This window comes from Tachyglossus aculeatus, chromosome 2, assembly GCF_015852505.1.
Source record: "Tachyglossus aculeatus isolate mTacAcu1 chromosome 2, mTacAcu1.pri, whole genome shotgun sequence".
Classification (NCBI taxonomy): domain Eukaryota; kingdom Metazoa; phylum Chordata; class Mammalia; order Monotremata; family Tachyglossidae; genus Tachyglossus; species Tachyglossus aculeatus.
In genome coordinates this window covers 98101944-98121507 of record NC_052067.1, presented here as the reverse complement: position 1 = coordinate 98121507, position 19564 = coordinate 98101944, and the positions used below count along the sequence as shown (strand labels likewise).

The following is a 19564-nucleotide window of genomic DNA, read 5'->3' as shown; positions in this document are numbered from 1 at the left end:
TATGTGATTTTCCCCCTAGCTTACTGTGGGGAGAAAAGAAGGACATGGATTCCTTCCCAAAGGTCCAGGAAGATTCTCACCTATCTGACAGTCGCTTGCTTTTTCCTCCCAAAGGGCTAAGACCTTGACCTGCCTTTGGTGGAGTCTCTGCAGGCCTCAGGAATTATTATTATCAGTAATGATAACAATAATAATCATTGTGGTATTTATTAAGCACCTACTAGGTACCAAGCACTGTACTAAGTGCTGGGGTAGATACAAGATAATCAGGTCAGACACAGTTCCTGTCCCACATGGGGCTCACAGCATGGACCCAGTGGATAGAGCACGGAGCTGGGAGTCAGAAGGGCCTGGGTTCTAATTCTGGCTCCATCACGTGCCTGCTGTGTGACCTGGGACATGTCACTTCACTTCTCTATGTCTCAGTTACCTCTTCTGTAAAATGGGGATTAGGACTGTGAGCCCCTTGTGGGACCAGGACTGTGTCCAACCTGACTGACTTTTATCTGCCCCAGCGCTTAGAACAATGCTTGGCACATTGTAAGCACTTAACAAATACCATTATTATTACATTATAATATCACTATATTATAATGTAATATAACATATTATATGATATAATATATTGCAGAACAACATACATACTTTATTATTTCATTATTTATTATCTATTATATCCATTTATAATTATATTTATAATATATTATATCATATATTATATATTATACAACCACACATTTGCACATATAAATATAATTTTATCATAAACTATAATTATTTATATAATCATATAATATATCATATACAAATTATACTATGCATGATAATAGTATTTATATATTTATTATATATTGATATATGTATGCTATACATATATTAATATATGATAATAATGAAATTATTATAATAACCTTATAATTATAATAATAAAAGGGAGGGAGAACAAATATTTAATCTCCATTTTACAGATGAAGGCTCTGGGGCAGAAGGAAATCAAAGAAATAAAAAAAAGTGATTTGCTCAAGGTCAAGCGGCAGGCTAATGACAGAGCCAGAATTAGAACCAAAGTCCCCTGGACACCCAGGCCACTCTGCTTTTCACCAATCAATCTTATTAACTGAATGACTGCTTTGTGCAGAGCATAATACCTCACTCTTGGAAGAGTACAATAATTCGCAGACCCGATCCCAACTCCTGAGACCGTCACAATTTAGCAGGCTCAGGACCAACAGATTCACGCCACAGTGTGCAGCACTTCCAGGGTCTCCCCTGAGACGGCTGAGCTTCTGTTAATTACTCTTGGGTTCAAAGTAGTGATGTTCCATTCAATGCCCTTTTCAAGTTTAGACACAGCCCCTAAGAGTTGACTGTACAAAGGAGGGCAGATGGACAGCATCTTGAGAGGAGAGAGGGCAGGTGCCAAGTCAGAGACACATGCGTGTGGGGGAGAAACGGTGGTGCTTCTTGACAAGATTCCCAGCTCCTAGCATCCCTGAGGGTCGGAACAAGGCCCCCAGCTCCTTACCTCCCCAAGGGCAGGAGCAAAGCCCCCTGATCCAACTTTCCCCAGAAGTAGGAGCAAGGCACCACCCCCCCCGCCCCCATTCCCGCTTTCCCCAGAGGCAGGAATATGGCCTGCTTCTTCTCAGTCCCTGAGGATAGGAGTAAGACCCCTGCTCCTCATCTCCCCAGGGGCAGGAGTAAGGCCCCCTCTTCCCTCTCTCCCCAGGGGCAGGAACAAGGCCCCCAGCTCCCATCATCACTGAGAGTAGGAATAAATCTCCCAGCTCCCACTTTCCCCAAAGGCAGGAACAAGGCTCCCGGCTCCTGCTATCTCTAGAGGAGGGAACAAAGCCCCAGCTCCGACTCTCCCGGAAGGCAGAAACAGTTCCCACTTTCCTCAGAGGCAGGAATCAAGGTCCCCAGCTTCCATCATCCCTGAGGGTAGGAGCAAGGCACCCCCCCTCCCCAGCTCCTGTTCTCCCCAGAGGCAGGAACAAGGCCCCCAACTCCGACCATCTCTGAGGTAGGAGTAAGATTTACAGTTCCTTACCTCTTTATGGTCAGGAGCAAGGCCCCCTGCTCCCACTTTCCCCAGAAGAAGGAACCAAGTCCCCCAGATCCCATCATCCCCGAAGATAGGAACAAGACCCCCGGCTCCTTAGCTCCCCAGGGGCAGGAACAAGGCCCCCTGTTGTCACTCTCCTCAGAGGTAGTAACAAGGCCCCCAGCTCCCGCTCTCCCCGGGGTGAGGAGCAGGGAACATGTCTTCCAGCTCTGTTATATTCTTCTTGCCCGAGTGTTAAGCATGGTTTAGCTTGCAGACAGCAAGCGCTTAAGAGAAGCAGCGTGGCTAAGAGAAGCAGCGGGGCTTAGTGGAAAAGAGCCCGGAATTGGGAGTCAGAGGTTGTGGGTTCTAATCACGGCTCTGTCGCTTGTCAGCTGTGTGACTTTGGGCAAGTCACTTAACTTCTCTGGGCCTCAGTTACCTCATCAGTAAAATGGGGATGAAGACTGTGAGCCCTACGGGGGACAACCTGATTACCTTGTATCTACTCCAGAGGTTAGAACAGTGCTCGGCACATAGTAAGCGCTTAAAAATACCAACATTATTATTATTATTATTGTAATAGCTGGGACCACAGCTCCCACTCCCCCAGTTTGTGAAGCGCTTCCTTCTTGCCAAATCCAACGGCTCCTACTCTATCCTAATCCTCCTCGACCTCTCAGCTGCCTTCAACACTGTGGACCACCCCCTTCTTCTCAATACACTATCCAACCTTGACTTCAGACTCCGTCCTCTCCTGGTTCTCCTCTTATCTCTCTGGCCACTCATTCTCAGTCTCCTTTGCGGGCTCCTCCTCACCCTCCCATCCCCTTATACTATGGGGGTTCCTCAAGGGTCAGTTCTTGGTCTCCTTCTGTTCTCTAGCTACACTCACTCCCTTGGTGAACTCATTCACTCCCACGGCTTCAACTATCATCTCTACACTGATGACACCCAGATCTACATTCCGCCCCTGCTCTCTCTCCCTCCCTTCAGGCTCGGGTCTCCTCCTGCCTTCAGGACATCTCCTTCTGGATGTCTGCCCACCATCTAAAACTCAAACCCTCCCAAACCCTGCCCTCCCAAACCCTGCCCTCTCCCTGACTTTCCCGTCACTGTAGATGGCCCTACCATCCCTCCCATCTCACAAGTCTGCAACTTTGGTGCCATCCTCGACTCCGCTCTCTCGTTCACCCCTCATATCCAATCCGTCATCAAAACCTGCCAGTCTCACCTCCGTAACATCGCCAAGATCCACCCTTTCCTCTCCATCCAAACCGCTACCCTGCTGGTTCAATCTCTCATCCTATCCCGACTGGATTACCGCATCGGCCTCCTCTCTGATCTCCCATCCTCCTGTCTCTCCCCACTTCAGCCTATATTTCACGCTGCAGCCCGGATCATCTTTGTGCAGAAACGCTCTGGGCATGTTACTCCCCTCCTTAAAAATCTCCAGTGGCTGCCAGTCAACCTACGCATCCAGCAAAAACTCCTCGCTCTCGGCTTCAAGGCTGTCCATCCCCTCGCCCCCTCCTACCTCACCTCCCTTCTCTCCTTCTGCAGCCCAGCCCGCACCTTCCACTCCTCTGCCGCTAACCTCCTCACTGTGCCTCGTTCTCGCCTGTCCCGCCGTCGACCCCCAGCCCACGTCCTCCCCCTCGCCTGGAATGCCCTCCCTCTGCCCATCCACCAAGCTAGCTCTCTTCCTCCCTTCAAAGCCCTACTGCGAGCTCACCTCCTCCAAGAGGCCTTCCCAGACTGAGCCCTCTTTTTCCTCTCCTCCTTCCCATCCCCCCAGCCCTACCTCCTTCCCCTCCCCACAGCACCTGTATATATGTTTGTACAGGTTTATTACTCTATTTTACTTGTACGTAATTACTATTCTATTTATTTTGTTAATGATGTGCATCTAGCTTTAATTCTATTTGTTCTGACGACTTGAGACCTGTCCACATGTTTTGTTTTGTTGTCTGTCTCCCCCTTCTAGACTGTGAGCCCGTTGTTGGGCAGGGACCGTCTTTATATGTTGCCGACTTGTACTTTCCAAGTGCTTAGTACAGTGCTCTGCACACAGTAAGTGCTCAATAAATATGACTGACTGAATGAATGGAGTTTCTTTCCTCACCGGTCCAGCCGTCGCAGCTCCTCCTCCAACAGGGATTGCAGCTCCAGCTTTTCCAGGATCAGCTCACACTGCATGCGGTACTGCTCCAGGGGGTTTTCTGGGAAGGAGGTGTGCAGTGCGTTCACGCCGCCCAGCAGTCCACCTCCCTATGGCGGCCAGAGAAATGGAAAAGTTTCCGCTCTTCCCAACCCTGACTCTAGCCCGGTCCCATTACAGGCCAGTGAGAGCAGTCAGAGGCCAGTGAGAGTGGTCAGAGGCTAGTGAGAGCAGTCAGAGAACATTCCTTTAGCTTATTCAGCGACCACATTTGACCAAGCCAAGCATACCCTCGGGAGAGACCTTCCCTGAACCTCTTATCCATCTTGATTCCCCTGCCTCCAAGCCATCGTTCCCCATTTATTTCATCTATCGATCACATTTATTGAGCAGCTATTGTGTGCAGAGCACTGTACTAAGTGCCTCGGAGACTACGGAAGAGTTAAGGAGACATGATTCCTGCCCTCAAAGAGCTTAGCATTGAGGAGCAAGACATGTTATTACTCTATTTATTTATTTATTTATTTATTTTACTTGTACATATCTATTCTATTTATTTTATTTTGTTAGTAGGTTTGGTTTTGTCTCCCCCTTTTAGACTGTGAGCCCACTGTTGGGTAGGGACTGTCTCTATATGTTGCCAGCTTGTACTTCCCAAGCGCTTAGTACAGTGCTCTGCACACAGTAAGCGCTCAATAAATACGATTGATGATGATGATGATACAGCCTCTAGGAGCCCAGGATCCCATCTCGATCTGAGCAGCTTGTCAATCAGTTCAATTCACTTCAATCTTATCTACTGAGTGCTTACTGTGTACACAGCACTGTACCAAGAGCTTGGGAAAGTCCAATAGAACAATAAATAGACATAGTCCCTGCCCACAATGAGCTTACAGTCTAGAGTCTAATAATAATAGCATTTATTAAGCACTTACTATGTGCAAAGCACTGTTCTAAGCGCTGGGCAGGTTACAAGGTGATCGGGTTGTCCCACGGGGGGCTCACAGTCTTCATCCCCATTTTACAGATGAGGTAACTGAGGCCCAGAGAAGTGAAGTGACTTGCCCAAAGTCACACAGCTGACACTTGGCAGAGCCGGGATTTGAACCCATGACCTCTGACTCCAAAGCCCGGGCTCTTTCCACTGAGCCACGCTGCTTCTCCTAAACCAGTCTAGTATGGTTTAGGAAGGCCCTGGGCTTTGGGGCTTTCATTTCTAGGACTCTGGCATGTGGGGTGACTTGACATTGTGAGGGCAGTGCTGGGGTGTTCTTTGGGTATTTCTGCTCCCTTTGGTTCTCTCCCAGACAGGAGATGGAGAGAGAGACAGAGGGAAATAGAGGACCTACACGTATCCAATGGAGAAAGAACCTATTTCTTCAGAATAAATGCCTGATCCCTTTTTGACGATCACACCCTAATGGCCCGACACCTTGGGACGTAGTTCTGGAACTGTAACCTTTCCCTTTCCCAGGTAGAAACTGCCTTAATGGCAGTGGTGAGGACAGAAATCCAGCGACCTCCCACATCCTGCCTCGTGGCCTTGTTCTCAAAGCAGCTGCCAGAAGTATGAGCTTTGCAGACCACAGAAGGCAGCCCTGCCGACAGCCAGGCAGAACATATGATTACAAGTTCACCTCCGATAAACACGAGAAACCTATCCCCTCCACCCCCTACCAAGGAAGCATGACAGCCTGTTGTTCCGGCTCAGAGATCCGGGGAGATTCATTGGTTTTCTTTTTTTACATCTTTTACCAGCGAAGCTCAGGGTTCGGGTTGTCCGGGGCCCCTTACCTGCATAGATGATTCCATCACGGACACCACGGTAACGGCGTCTTCCACGGTCACCGTCTCCCTGAACATCAGCCGGGCGTGAGCTGGTAACACAAGCAACATTTAGAGCCGCAGATCATTTGCTTTCCAGGAGCGACTGGGGCCGGCAAGAGCAATTTCCCTACTGACCCGTGGAAAATCCGGCCTCCTGGAGGCTACCGATGACAAATTAATTTAACCAGAACGGGCCCAGAAGGGCTAAATAGCTTTCGGGTCCTGCCTTTGAGAATGACGGCACGCTTTTCCATCAGACTTGAGTCCCAGCTGACTGTGGATTAAAAAGAGGGAGGACTCTATTCTCCTTCCAGCAGAGAGGCTGTAAAATTTCAGTAGAATAGCGGGCTCGTTGCTCACCCTGCTGGGGAATTGGTAAAATCATGGAATGCTTGTGCTCGGCTCCTGTCACTGCATCTCAGGCAGGATGGGATCCTGCTGGAGCAGGGGGAGCAGAAGGCTGAACGGGATGTTCCGGGTGGGGGAATGAGGAAAGTTCTGTATGGAGAAAGTGCCAGGGCTCTTCATTCGCTGCCCACAAGCTTATGGCCTAGAGGTGGGCCCAGGTCTCTGCTGAGGCATCGAAGATGTGGCCCCAGGAGGCGGTGCCCACGTGAGCCGTTGCTCGGGCCCCAGTCCGGATAGCCCCAAGACACGTGAGCCCCTTGGTGGCTGGGAACAACCTCTGATTTCAGGCTGTGGGGTGTCCCGGGGGTGACCCCCGTCCACAGACCTCTCCGCCCCACTTTCAGGATATCGGGATTCCCGATTAAAAGGCCCTGTTCTGTTCTGTTTGGAAGTGGCGGTCCAGAGGGCAGCACTTAGAGCCTAAGAGGCCGCGGGAACCCCGGCTCGTTTCCGCCTTACCTTCCGCCAACCGGACCAGGCTCTCCAACAGCCGGATGGTGGTCCGGGCGGCATTCCGGCAGTCATTCTGCCGCTGCAACTGGTAGTACCGGAGCAGGACCCGGTTGCCCTCGTCCGACAGGGTGGGCTGCAGCTGCTTTATGAGGCAGAAGTAGGTTTTCATCTTCTCCATGCTCCAGAGCTTCTGAGATTTGCTTGGGCAACCTGTGGGGCAAGGGCCAAGTCAGCTGTGATCAGTCAACGGTGGCTACTGAAGGGAGTGATGGGACTATGCTTAGAGAAGCAGCGTGGCTCAGTGGAAAGAGCACGGGCTTTGGAGTCAGAGGTCATGGGTTCAAATCCCAGCTCCACCACAAGTCTGCTGTGTGACCTTGGGCAAGTCACTTAACTTCTCTGAGCCTCAGTTACCTCATCTGTAAAAATGGGGATTAAGACTGTGAGCCCCACATGGGACAACTTGATCACATTGTATCCCCCCCAGCGCTTAGAACAGTGCTTTGCACATAGTAAGCACTTAACAAATGCCATCATTATTATTACTATTGGGGCAGTAAGACAGAGTTATGAGACTTGATCCCTCGAGGATCTTACAACCTAGCATGGGAGATAGGCGCTAGAGTAAAAATATTACTCTAAAAGTAATAATAGTAATACTTGTCATGTTTGTTGAAACGCTTACTCTATGCCAGGCACTGTACTTAAGCGCTGGGGTGGATACAAGCAAATCGGTTTGGACGTAGCCCTCGTCTCACGTGGGGCTCACGGTCTTAATTACAGTATGGACTGGAGAGGGGAGAGGCCGAAGCAGGGAAGTCAGCGAGGAGGCTGATGTAGTAGTTGGGATAGAACGTATCCAGTGCTGCATACAAGAGAACAGTGCTCTGCACATAGTAAGCGCTTAACAAATGCCATTATTATTATTAACAGGCAGAGAACGCCTGAGGATTTTGGTACTTGCTAAGCACTTACTATGTGTCAAGCACTGCTCTAAGCACTGGGGTAGATACAAGGTAATCAGGTCGGACACAGTCCCTGTCCCATTTCCATGGGTTCTTTTAGACTCCATGAGAGTCTCTGTCTTTTTTGTTTCCTTGAAGAATGCACAAAGGTATTCCAGCTCTTGAGTAGGAGTCTTTGCAGAAGACAGGGGGCCCTCCCTGACTTTTCCCTCAGGTATGTATCTGGGTCCCAGGAATCCCAGAAGTCTAGCCAATTCTCCACAGAAATGAGGGGTGGGGAAAGCAAGGGATCACTGAGAAGCAGTAAGGCCCCAGTGGAAAGAGCATGGGACTGGGAGACACGGGGCCAGGGCTCCAGTTTGGGTTCGGCCGCTTGCCCGCTGTGTGAGTTCTCCAGAAAGGCTCGGGGGTTCTGAGCCTTGGGCCTCCCTCTCCAGGAGGGCCACCAGTTGTGATGTTGCCCAAGTCATCATCATCATCATCAATCGTATTTATTGAGCGCTTACTATGTGCAGAGCACTGTACTAAGCGCTTGGGAAGTACAAATTGGCAACATATAGAGACAGTCCCTACCCAACAGTGGGCTCACAGTCTAAAAGGGGGAGACAGAGAACAAAACCAAACATACTAACAAAATAAAATAAATAGAATAGATATGTACAAGTAAAATAAATGAATAAATAAATAGAGTAATAAATATGTACAACCATATATACATATATACAGGTGCTGTGGGGAAGGGAAGGAGGTAAGACGGGGGATGGAGAGGGGGACGAGGGGGAGAGGAAGGAAGGGGCTCAGTCTGGGAAGGCCTCCTGGAGGAGGTGAACTCTCAGCAGGGCCTTGAAGGGAGGAAGAGAGCTAGCTTGGCGGATGGGCAGAGGGAGGGCATTCCAGACCCGGGGGAGGACGTGGGCCGGGGGTCGATGGCGGGACAGGCGAGAACGAGGTACGGGGAGGAGATTAGCGGCGGAGGAGCGGAGGGTGCGGGCTGGGCTGGAGAAGGAGAGAAGGGACCCCTCTGCCAGAGAGGGAGTCTTGAAGCAGGGCTGAAACCGTTCTACATTTAGGGTGCTGGGGACTTGGCGGTTCCTACACAGTGGATCGGGGGAGGAAGGAAAAGAATTGGTTTCCAAGTTTCAGTGCTTGTTTTTTCTCTGTTTGTCTTTCCCCTTAGACTGTAAGATCCTTGTGGGCAGGAACTGTCTTCAGTGTATATACTTCAGCCACGGGTATTGCCATAGGTAATATTATTATGGTAGTATGGGCATGCAACAAATGATGGAGAGCAACGTGGCTAAGCTCTAAGTGGATAGAGCACTGGAAGAAAAGGACCTGGGTTCTAATCCTGGCTCTGCCGCATGTCTGCTGTGTGACCTTGGGCAAATCACTTCACTTCTCTGTGACTTCACTGTCACTGCACTAGACTGTGAGCCCGTTGTTGGGTAGGGACTGTCTCCATACGTTGCCGACTTGTACTTCCCAAGCGCTTAGTACAGGGCCCTGCACACAGTAAGCGCTCAATAAATACGACTGACTGAATGAATGAATGTGCCTCAGTTACCTCATCTGTAAAATGGGGATAAGAGTGTGAATCCTATGTGGGACAGGGACTGTGTCCAAACTGTTAACTTGTATCTACCTCAGCACTTAGAAAAGTGCTTGCCACACAGTAAATGCTTAACAAGTATCACAATTATTAATTATGATAAATAAATACACATCAATCTTTTCTTAAGCAGCCATCACCACTGGGTTGCTCCTGAGATCTAAGACTGCTCTAAGCACTGTCCACTCTTCTTCCAGACAAAGTGGGCAGGGAAGCTAAATGGGTGGCAGTCAGCTTGCTGTTGTGAATCATCATCATAATCAATCGTATTTATTTAGCGCTTACTATCAATCAATCAATCAATCGTATTTATTGAGTGCTTACTATGTGCAGAGCACTGTACTAAGCGCTTGGGAACTACAAATTGGCAACATATAGAGACAGTCCCTACCCAACAGTGGGCTCACAGTCTAAAAGGGGGAGACAGAGAACAAAACCAAACATACCAACAAAATAAAATAAATAGAATAGATATGTACAAGTAAAATAAATAAATAAATAGAGTAATAAATATGTACAAACATATATACAGGTGCTGTGGGGAAGGGAAGGAGGTAAGAAGTGGGGGATGGAGAGGGGGACGAGGGGGAGAGGAAGGAAGGGGCTCAGTCTGGGAAGGCCTCCTGGAGGAGGTGAGCTTTCAATAGGGCCTTGAAGGGAGGAAGAGAGCTAGCTTGGCGGATGGGCAGAGGGAGGGCATTCCAGGCCCGGGGGAGGACGTGGGCCGGGGGTCGATGGCGGGACAGGCGAGAACGAGGTATGGTGAGGAGATTAGTGGCAGAGGAGCGGAGGGTGCGGGCTGGGCTGGAGAAGGAGAGAAGGGAGGTGAGGTAGCTGCCTTCGACACTGTGGACCACCCCCTTCTCCTCAACACGCTATCTGACCTTGGCTTCACAGACTCCGTCCTCTCCTGGTTCTCCTCTTACCTCTCCGGTCGTTCATTCTCAGTCTCTTTTGCAGGCTCCTCCTCCCCCTCCCATCCCCTTACTGTGGGGGTTCCCCAAGGTTCAGTGCTTGGTCCCCTTCTGTTCTCGATCTACCACGCACTCCCTTGGTGACCTCATTCGCTCCCACGGCTTCAACTATCATCTCTACGCTGATGACACCCAGATCTACATCTCTGCCCCTGCTCTCTCTCCCACCCTTCAGGCTCAGGTCTCTTCCTGCCTTCAGGACATCTCCATCTGGATGTCTGCCCACCACCTAAAGCTCAACATGTCGAAGACTGAACTCCTTGTTTTCCCTCCCAAACCTTGCCCTCTCCCTGACTTTCCCATCTCTGTTGACGGCACTACCATCCTTCCCGTCTCACAAGCCCGCAACCTTGGTGTCATCCTCGACTCCGCTCTCCAAGGGGGATGGGATTTGAGTGGCAATTTGGCGTCGGTCCCACCGCACTTGTGGCACTTATTTTCTGAAGGGAAATCTACAGAGAGAAAGGAGGGGGGAAGAGGGAGAGGGAGAGGGAGAGAGAGAGAAAGAGAGAGAAGGAAAAGCTTTTGCTTCTTGCTTCCTGGGGAGTCTCAGACTCTTCCCATTTGCAGGGGACAAAGAAGCAGCACGGCTTAGTGGATAGAGCACAGGCCTGGGACTCAGAGGACCTGAGTTCCAATCTTGACACTGCTACTTGTCTTCTTTGTAACCTTGGGCAAGTCACTTCAGTTCTCTGGGCCTCAGTTACCTCATCTGTTAAATGGGGATTAAGACTGAGCCCCCTGTGGGACAGGGACTATGTCCAACCTGATTTGCTTGTATCAACTCCAGTGCTTAGTACAGTGCCTGGCACATAGTAAGTGCTTAACAAATGCTATTATTATTATTATTATTGTATGATGTGGAAGGGCCAGGGTGCCACAGACTGTCAGTGGCTTCTGTTTCAGCTAAGCAAGGCCCTGGGGTGGGGGGTAGAGGAGAAGGCGTGGGGAGGAAGGAGACCAAAGCTCGTTAACATTCTTCCTGGATCCAGACCCTGCTGATCTTCCTCCTGCCCAGTAGCTTTTACCCTTCTAAATGAAACATCTGTCGTCAGCCCCAGGGAATCTCAGGCAACTATAAGCAACCTACATCCATTTAATCCTGTTTTCTGTCCCCATAGTGAATCTCTTCTCATTCTCCATTCTGGTTGCCTTTCCTTGGGAATTCTCTGCAATCGGCTGGCATCCTTTGGTCACCACGTTGGTTCTCATACAATCCCATCCCCGTCGCAACGATTTCCCCCCTTTTAGACTGTGAGCCCACTGTTGGGTAGGGACTGTCTCTATATGTCGTCAATTTGTACTTCCCAAGCGCTTAGTACAGTGCTCTGCACATAGTAAGCGCTTAATAAATACGATTGATGATGATGATGATGATGAATGTTACCATTTATTGTTGTTTTGTACTTTCCCAAGGGATTAGGACAGTGCCCTGCACACGGTAAGCACTCAATAAATACGACTGAATGAATGAATTTGACAGATGAGGTAACTGAGGCACAGAGAAGTTAAATGTGTGACCTTGGGCAAGTCACTTCACTTCTCTGTGCCTCAGTCACATCGGCTGTAAAATGGGGATAAGAGTATGAACCCTATGTGGGACAGGGACTGTGTCCAAACTATTAAGTAAGATTGCAGGTCTGGGAGTTAGATTCAAATAATAATAATTATTATGGTATTTGTTAAATTCTTACTATGTGCCAAGCACTGTTCTAAGTTCTGGGGTAGAAACCAGGTAATCAGGTTGTCCCCCGTGGGGCTCACAGTCTTAATCCCCACTTCACAGATGTGGTAACAGGCACAGAGAAGGGAAGTGGCTTGCTCACGGTCACCCAGCAGACAAGTGGAAGAGCCTGGATTAGAACCCACGACCTCTGACTCCCAAGCCCGCGCTCTTTCCACGGAGCCACACTGCTTCAAATCCCGGCTCTGCAACCTGTCCGCCCCATGACCTTGGGCAAGTTGCTTAATTTCTCTCTGCCTCTGTTACCTCACCTGTAAAATGAAGATTAAACCCTTTTCCCTCTGATTTAGACTGGGAGCCCCATGTGGGACGGTGACTGTGGCCAACCTGATGATCCTGTATCTACCTCAGTGGTTGGTGCACAGTAAGCAATTAAAAAAATGCCACACACACTCACACACACACAAATCCTTTTGGTCCCAACTAGAAGGGAGCGTGCGTGCGCGCACGCACACACGCACACACACACACACACACACAAATCCTTTTAGTCCCAACTAGAAGGGAGTGCGCGCACGCGCGCACACATACACACACACACATACAATCCTTTTGATCCCAACTAGAAGGGAATTTTCCATCACCCTAGTACCATGTCAAACAACACAGACACAACCTCTGTTTCTCAAAGTCTCTCTCTCTCTCCCTCCCTCCCTCCGCTCAGAAATCTACAAAGCCATCATGCCGGTTCCCGGCATCCCCGTGCAGTTACACGTTTGTATTTCCTTTCCTTTCTGTTGCCACCCCCAGGCTACTCTCTGAATTTAAAATTACCGTTTCCTAGAGTCTGCTCCGAGGCAAATCGCTTGCCTTCACCTTTCCGGCTCCTTCCATCCCGTGGCATCCACTTACCCTTGTTTTCTAAGATGAAGGAGGAGATGATGCGATCCCAGTCTTCGTTCCTGGTGTCAAGCAAGACTAAGACCAGGTCGAACCGGCTCAAGAGGGGGCTGCCCAGGGCAATGTTGACCGCGAGGGACTGGCTGGGGTCATACTGGCCTTTGGGGTTGGTGGCCGCCAGGATGGTCGCCCTGGTGTTCAGCTTGCACACGAGGCTGCAGGCAAACGACAACGTAAGATTAGGGACGTTTGCCTTTAAGGGAGTGTGAGTTCATTACAGACCAGAGCGCAGAAGTCTCTCCCCAGTGCCGACAGAAGGGTTCTTAAGAGACCTGGTTATAAGCAAAACCGACTTTTGGGAACTATTGATTCAGAGGAAATCTGGTGATGCCCTCCAGTCGCCTCCTTCCACTGACTTCTCAATGTTCCAAAGCTACTGTAAAGCAGAATACACCCTCTGGGAAACATCCAATTCCTAGTCAAACCCCACATATGATTATTGTTAATAATAATAATTGTGGTATTGTTAAGCGCTTGCTATGTGCCAGGCGCTGTACTCAGCGCTGGGGTGGATACAAACAAGTCGGGTTGGACACAGTCCCCGTCCCACATGGGGCTCACAATCTCTTACCCCATTTTACAGATGAGGTAATCAAGGCCAGAGAAGTAAAGTGGCTTGCTCGAGGTCACACAGCAGACAAGTGGAGGAGCCGGGATTAGAAGCCAGGTCCTTCCGACTCTCAGGCCTTGCTCTATTGACTAGCCTAAGCTGCTTCCATGTATCTTTATCATCTGGTGAGTCTGTTTTACCATAATCCCCCTTGCTTTGCAATCGATGTCTATGATGCACAAGGCCACAAAACCACCATTCTTTGCTATTTTCCTTTCCTTTTTCCGTTCTTTTTTATCTTGTTTCCCTAACGAATTCATGGGTAGTTCTCTTTTGGTGAATTTTGGATGTGAATCATTCAGATGTGAAATTGGTGAGTTAGAGACTGCTTTTAGATCGTGACAACTGCACCTATTTTTTTTTCACTAACACCCTTATTTCATGTGAAGGAAAATGAACCAAAAGGGAAGGTTTAAAATACAAAAAAAGAGGAAAGGTAGAGATTATTCAGTGAGATATCTTTCACAAGTTAACAGAGCTGAACATTTTAACTATTTCAAAGAAGGACAGTAAGCTCCTTGCGGGCAAGGATTATCTATACCTATTCTTTTGCATTGTACTCTCCCAAGAGCTGAACACAGTGCTCTGCACACGGTAAGAGATCAATAAATACCACTGATTGATTGACTAATAGTTAAACTAATGGCTAGATCCCCAGCATCAAAGGAAATAAGGCCTTGCAGATGAGGTGGATGGTGGATGCTATAGGATTTCACTGAGTGATATATAATAATAATAATGGCATTTATTAAGTGCTTACTATGTGCGAAGCACTGTTCTAAGTGCTGGAATTTTCTCCTCTAAATCTCTTGCTTTGTGGGAACAATTATGAGTTTCAGTGGGCGTTTTCCACACTAGCCACCAGTCAATCAATCGTACCATAATAACTTGGATGATTCCCTCTATCAAATACTTTCTCCACATGGCCTATTTCTGAGGTGGAAATAATATATATATATGAAAAAAGGTAGGGTCAGAATGCTTGGGATACGGGTTTGAGCTATAAAGTTTTATTTTTTGAAGAGTATGTGCCTTGAGATAGTAAGTACCATTGATCAATCGATTGATTGATTATCACATAGACACTGTGATGGGAGGAAGGTTACCCAATTCACCAAGAGCTTATTGTAAGCAGCAACTGAGAGTGTCCAGTAGAAGTGTCCTTTTAGCTTTCTCTTCCTTCTCCTCTCCTTTCCTCCTTTTTTTTCTTCTGCTCCCATTATTGTTAAGCTTCATTTCCCTCTTAATGCCTCTCCCCACCATTTTGGGGTTGCAAAAATCTTGCAAAAAACTGGGCAATCATGAGAGTATATACAGTATTTACTGTGTGCTTTACCTGCATAGATTACTTAGCAATTGGGAGAATACAATACCGTACAGTTGGTAGACATTCATTCATTCATTCAATCGTATTTATTGAGCACTTACTGTGTGCAGAGCACTGTACTAAGCACTTGGGAAGTACAAATTGGCAACATATAGAGACGGTCCCTACCCAACAGTGGACTCACAGTCTAGAACGGGGAGACAGACAACAAAACAAAATATATTAACAAAATACAGTAAACAGAATAGAAGTCGGCTCACGGTCTAGAAGATAATAATAATATTAATAATAATAGTATTTGTTAAGCGCTTACTATAATAATAATGATGGTATTTATTAAGCTCCGCCGCTTGTCAGCTGTGTGACTCTGGGCAAGTCACTTCACGTGCCTCAGTTACCTCATCTGGATCCCTGACCTTCAGTAGCTTACAATCTAGTGGGGGAGACACACTGAAATCAATTACAAGTAGAGGGAAGCAACTGGATTTAAAGATATGGTACATATGTGCTACCAGGGGAGGGGCTGTGGGAGTGAGGACCCTCTGCACTGTAAGCTCGTTGTGGGCAGGAAATGTGTCTATTGTTCTACTTTACTCTCTCTCCCAAGTGCTTAGTATAGTGCTCTGTGTGTAGTAAGTGCTTAATAAATACTACAGGATGAATGAATGACCCAAGTGAACCAGAAGGGCTGAAGTGGCAGAAAGGGTAGAATTAGGCTGGGGAGATTAGAGGTTAGTCGGGGATGGCTTCCTGAAGGAGATGTGATTTCAGAAGGGATTCGAAGGTGGGAAAAATAGTGTAGAGGAGGAGGGAGTTCCAGGAGGGAGGAGGGGGACCATGAACAAGGGGTCAGTGGTGACAGAGATGAACTGGAGGTACGGCAAGTAGGTCGGCATTAGAGGAGTGAAGTGTGCGGGCTGGGATGGAGATGGAGAGGAGTGAGGAGAAGAAGGAGGGTGAGAGCTGATTGAATGCCTTAAAGCAGACGGTGAGGAGTTTCTGTTTGTTGCGGAGGGTGATGGGCGAGCACAAGAGGTTCTTGAGGTGTGAAGAGATGCGTGTAGAATGATTTTCTAGAAACAATCCAGGCAGCAGAGTATGGACTGGAGAGGCAATACAGGCAACAGCCAATTCTGTACACGAGGATGGCCGAGGGGTTAGGGAGTTGGATTTAAGAGCCAACGGACGTGTATCCTTGTGGGTCCGAACCCCACTCCTGCTAGCTTCTTTGAGAAGTAGTGGCTGGATCAAGGGCCCGGGAGTCAGAAGGTCATGGGTTCTAATCCCGGCTCTTCCACTTGTCTGCTGTGTGACCTTGGGCCGGTCACTTCACTTCTCCGGGCCTCATTTACTTTAACTGTAAAAGGGGGAATTGAGACTGTGAGCCCCACCTGGGACAATCTGATCACCTTGAAAATTCCCCAGTGCTTAGAACAGTGCTCTGCACATAGTAAGCGCTTAATAAATGCCATTATTATTATAATTATAGCGCCTCCTGTGTGCCGAGCACTGGACTAAGCGCATGGAAAGTACAATTTGGCAACAAATAGAAGCAATCCCTACCCAACAGTGGGCTCACAGTTCAGAAGTTGTGGGCAGGGAACGTGGCTATCAACTCTGTTATACTGTACCCTCCTAAGCGCTTCATATAGTGCTCTGCCCACAGTTATTATGTTAAAGTAATTGATTGATTCGTGGATATCCCGATTTGATTGCTGCATCAGGCTCCCCGCTGACCTCCCTGCCTCCAGCCTCTTCCCTCTCCAATAATAATAATAATTACGGTATTTCCTAAGCACTTACTACGTGCCAGGCACTGTTCTAAGCACTGGGGTGGATGCAGCCCTGTCCCATGTGGGGCTCACAGTCTTAATCCCCATTTTACAGATGAGGTAACTGAGGCCCAGAGAAGTTAAGTGACTTGCCCAAAGTCACACAGCTGACGAGTGGTGGAGCTGGGATTTGAACCCATGACCTCTGACTCCAAAGCCTGTGCTCTTTCCAGAGCCATGCTGCTTCTCTAAGTGCTATGTAATGGTACTTATTAAGCACTAAAAGTGCTTGGACCAGTGTGGTGACAGCTTGCATGGAGAGGGAAGGGTGGATTTTGGAGATGTTGGGGAATGGAACTGGGAAGATTTGGTAACTGAATATGGGGCAAAGAAAATGAAAAATTCAGAGCTTTTAGAGAGGGGCAGAATGGTAATGTTAGCAGCAGTGATGGGAAAATTAGGAAGAGGAGAGTATTTGGGAGGGAAGGTGAGGAGTTCCATTTTGGTCACGTCGCAAGCTCAAGGGACATATGGAAGCAGGAAGAAATGGGGGATTACAGAGAAGACGAGAGGTTGGAGCTAGTGAGGGAATAGATTTGGGAATCATCCTTGTAGAGATGGTTGTTAAAGATGTGCCAGCGGATGAGCTCCCCAGGGGAGTTGGGGAGTGTAGATGGGGAATAGAATGGAATACAAAATGGAGCCCTGAGGGATGCTTACAGTTAGGGGGAGGGAGGCACAGACCAAGCTGGAGAAAGAAACAAAGAAGTGATGTGAGAGGAAGAAGAAGAACCAGGAGAGGGTTATGCCGGTGAAGCAGCATGGCCTAGTGGATATATGTTGCCAATTTGTACTTCCCAAGTGCTTAGTACAGTGCTCTGCACACAGTAAGCGCTCAATAAATACGATTGATGATTGATGATAGAGCATGGGCCTGGGAGCCGGAGGACCTGGCTTCTAATCCTGGCTCTGACACTTGTCTGCTGTGTGCCCTTGGGCAGGCCACTTGACTTCTCTGTGCCTCAGTTACCTCATCTGACAAATGGGGATTACGACTGTGAGCACCACCTGGGGCATGGACTGCGTCCAACCTGATTATCTTGTATTTATCCCTGCACTTAATACAATGCCTGGCACATAGTAAGCGCTTAACAAATCCCATTAAAAAAACCCAACAACAATAACAACAAAACCCCCAACAAAGTTAGATAATGTTTCCATGGAAGAGGGTGATCCTCCATGAAAAAGATGGCCAAGGGGTGAAGGAGGATTAGGATTAGGATAGAGAAGGAGGTCATTGCAACCATGGAGAGAGGTTTTTTCAGTGGAGTGAAGGGGCAGAAGCAAGACGGGAGAAGGTCAAGGAGAGAATTGGGGTGAGGAAGTGGAGGCGGCAGGTGGAAACAACAACAGCCCCAGCTCAGACTCCACAGTAACTCCACGAGCAAGCTCCTTCTAAATATTCTGGATCCCTGATCTGTTTCCGGTTGGCCGCAGACACGAGTTATCTCACGTTCTGTGTTTCAGTGGAGGCTTGAAACCATGAATCTTTCTCTGCTTTACAACATACGGCAACAGCCCCACTTCCGTCACCCGCAAAATGAACAAACAGACATATTCCAGGGTGTCGTCTGCTTCTCACGGTTTGTCACCCGGAGGGCTCGGGGCTGGTGAGAAGCAGAGGGTGTGGATCCCAAACTCTCTAGCTGCTGGAGGGGTTTGGCATTGGGATTTCGGTAGCCGGCTTTCTCCCTGCCACAGTTTATGAGAAGACACCCCTAGAAGCCCATGAACTTCTGGCTAGAAGTGGTGACCCCGGGCTATTGGTACCCACGGCCAGATGTCACCAGCTAAAAGGCATTTTCAGTCAGACAATCGTATTTATGGAAGGTTTACTGTGTGCAGAGCACTGTACTAAGCACTTGGCAGAGTACAATGGAATGATATAACAGACATATTCCCTGCCCACAGCAAGGTTACAGTCTAAAGGGGGATACAGAAATTAATAGAAATAAATACATTACAGATACGTACACAAGTGCCGTGGGGCTGGGAGGGGGGATGAATACAGGGAGCAAGTCGGGGCAAAGCAGAGGGGAGTGAAAGAAGAGGAAAGGAGGGTTTAGTCAGGGAAGGCTTCTTGGAGGAGAGGAAAGGAGTAAGGGAGGGTTTTTCTAGTGGCTGGAGGCAGTGGGGGTGGAAAATACCATCGTCAACATCATCATCAATCGCATTTATTGAGCGCTTACTGTGTGCAGAGCACTGTACTAAGCGCTTGGGAAGTACAAGTTGGCAACATATAGAGACAGTCCCTACCCAATAGTGGGCTCACAGTCTAAAAGGGGGAGACAGAGAACAAAACCAAACATACTAACAAAATAAAATAAATAGAATAGATATGTACAAGTAAAATAAATAGAGTAATAAATATGTACAAACATATATACATATATACAGGTGCTGTGGGGAAGGGAAGGAGGTAAGATGGGGGGGATGGAGGGGGGACGAGGGGGAGAGAGGGGGACGAGGGGGAATACCAAATCTCTGGGGTGTCTTTAGCCCAAGCCCTTAATGATGTCACACAGGATGTTTCCATTCCCTTGAAATCCTGTACCTTGGAAGCGCTTTCCAGAGACCAGACATCTCAGAACTCAATTCATTCAATCGTATTTACTGAGAGCTTACTTTGTGCAAAACACACAGCACAAACTCAGTGCCCCCGAGAACCAGTGTTGTCTAGGGCAAAGAGCAAGGGCCTGGGAGACAG

At 48.4% G+C, this 19564-nt stretch overlaps 1 protein-coding gene across 2 annotated transcripts in view; it reads right to left on the bottom strand.

Annotated features, from left to right (window-relative positions):
* The window catches only part of MCM9 (minichromosome maintenance 9 homologous recombination repair factor), a 112357-nt gene that overhangs the window by 8336 nt on the left and 84457 nt on the right, over positions 1–19564 (bottom strand). For both annotated transcript variants that reach the window (XM_038760555.1, XM_038760563.1), the window contains exons 10-13: positions 13041–13243; positions 6903–7106; positions 6003–6085; positions 4173–4318 (exon numbers count right to left, since the gene is read on the bottom strand). In XM_038760555.1, coding sequence (XP_038616483.1) covers positions 4173–4318; positions 6003–6085; positions 6903–7106; positions 13041–13243 — 636 coding nt within the window. The remainder of the gene's footprint in view (positions 1–4172; positions 4319–6002; positions 6086–6902; positions 7107–13040; positions 13244–19564) is intronic.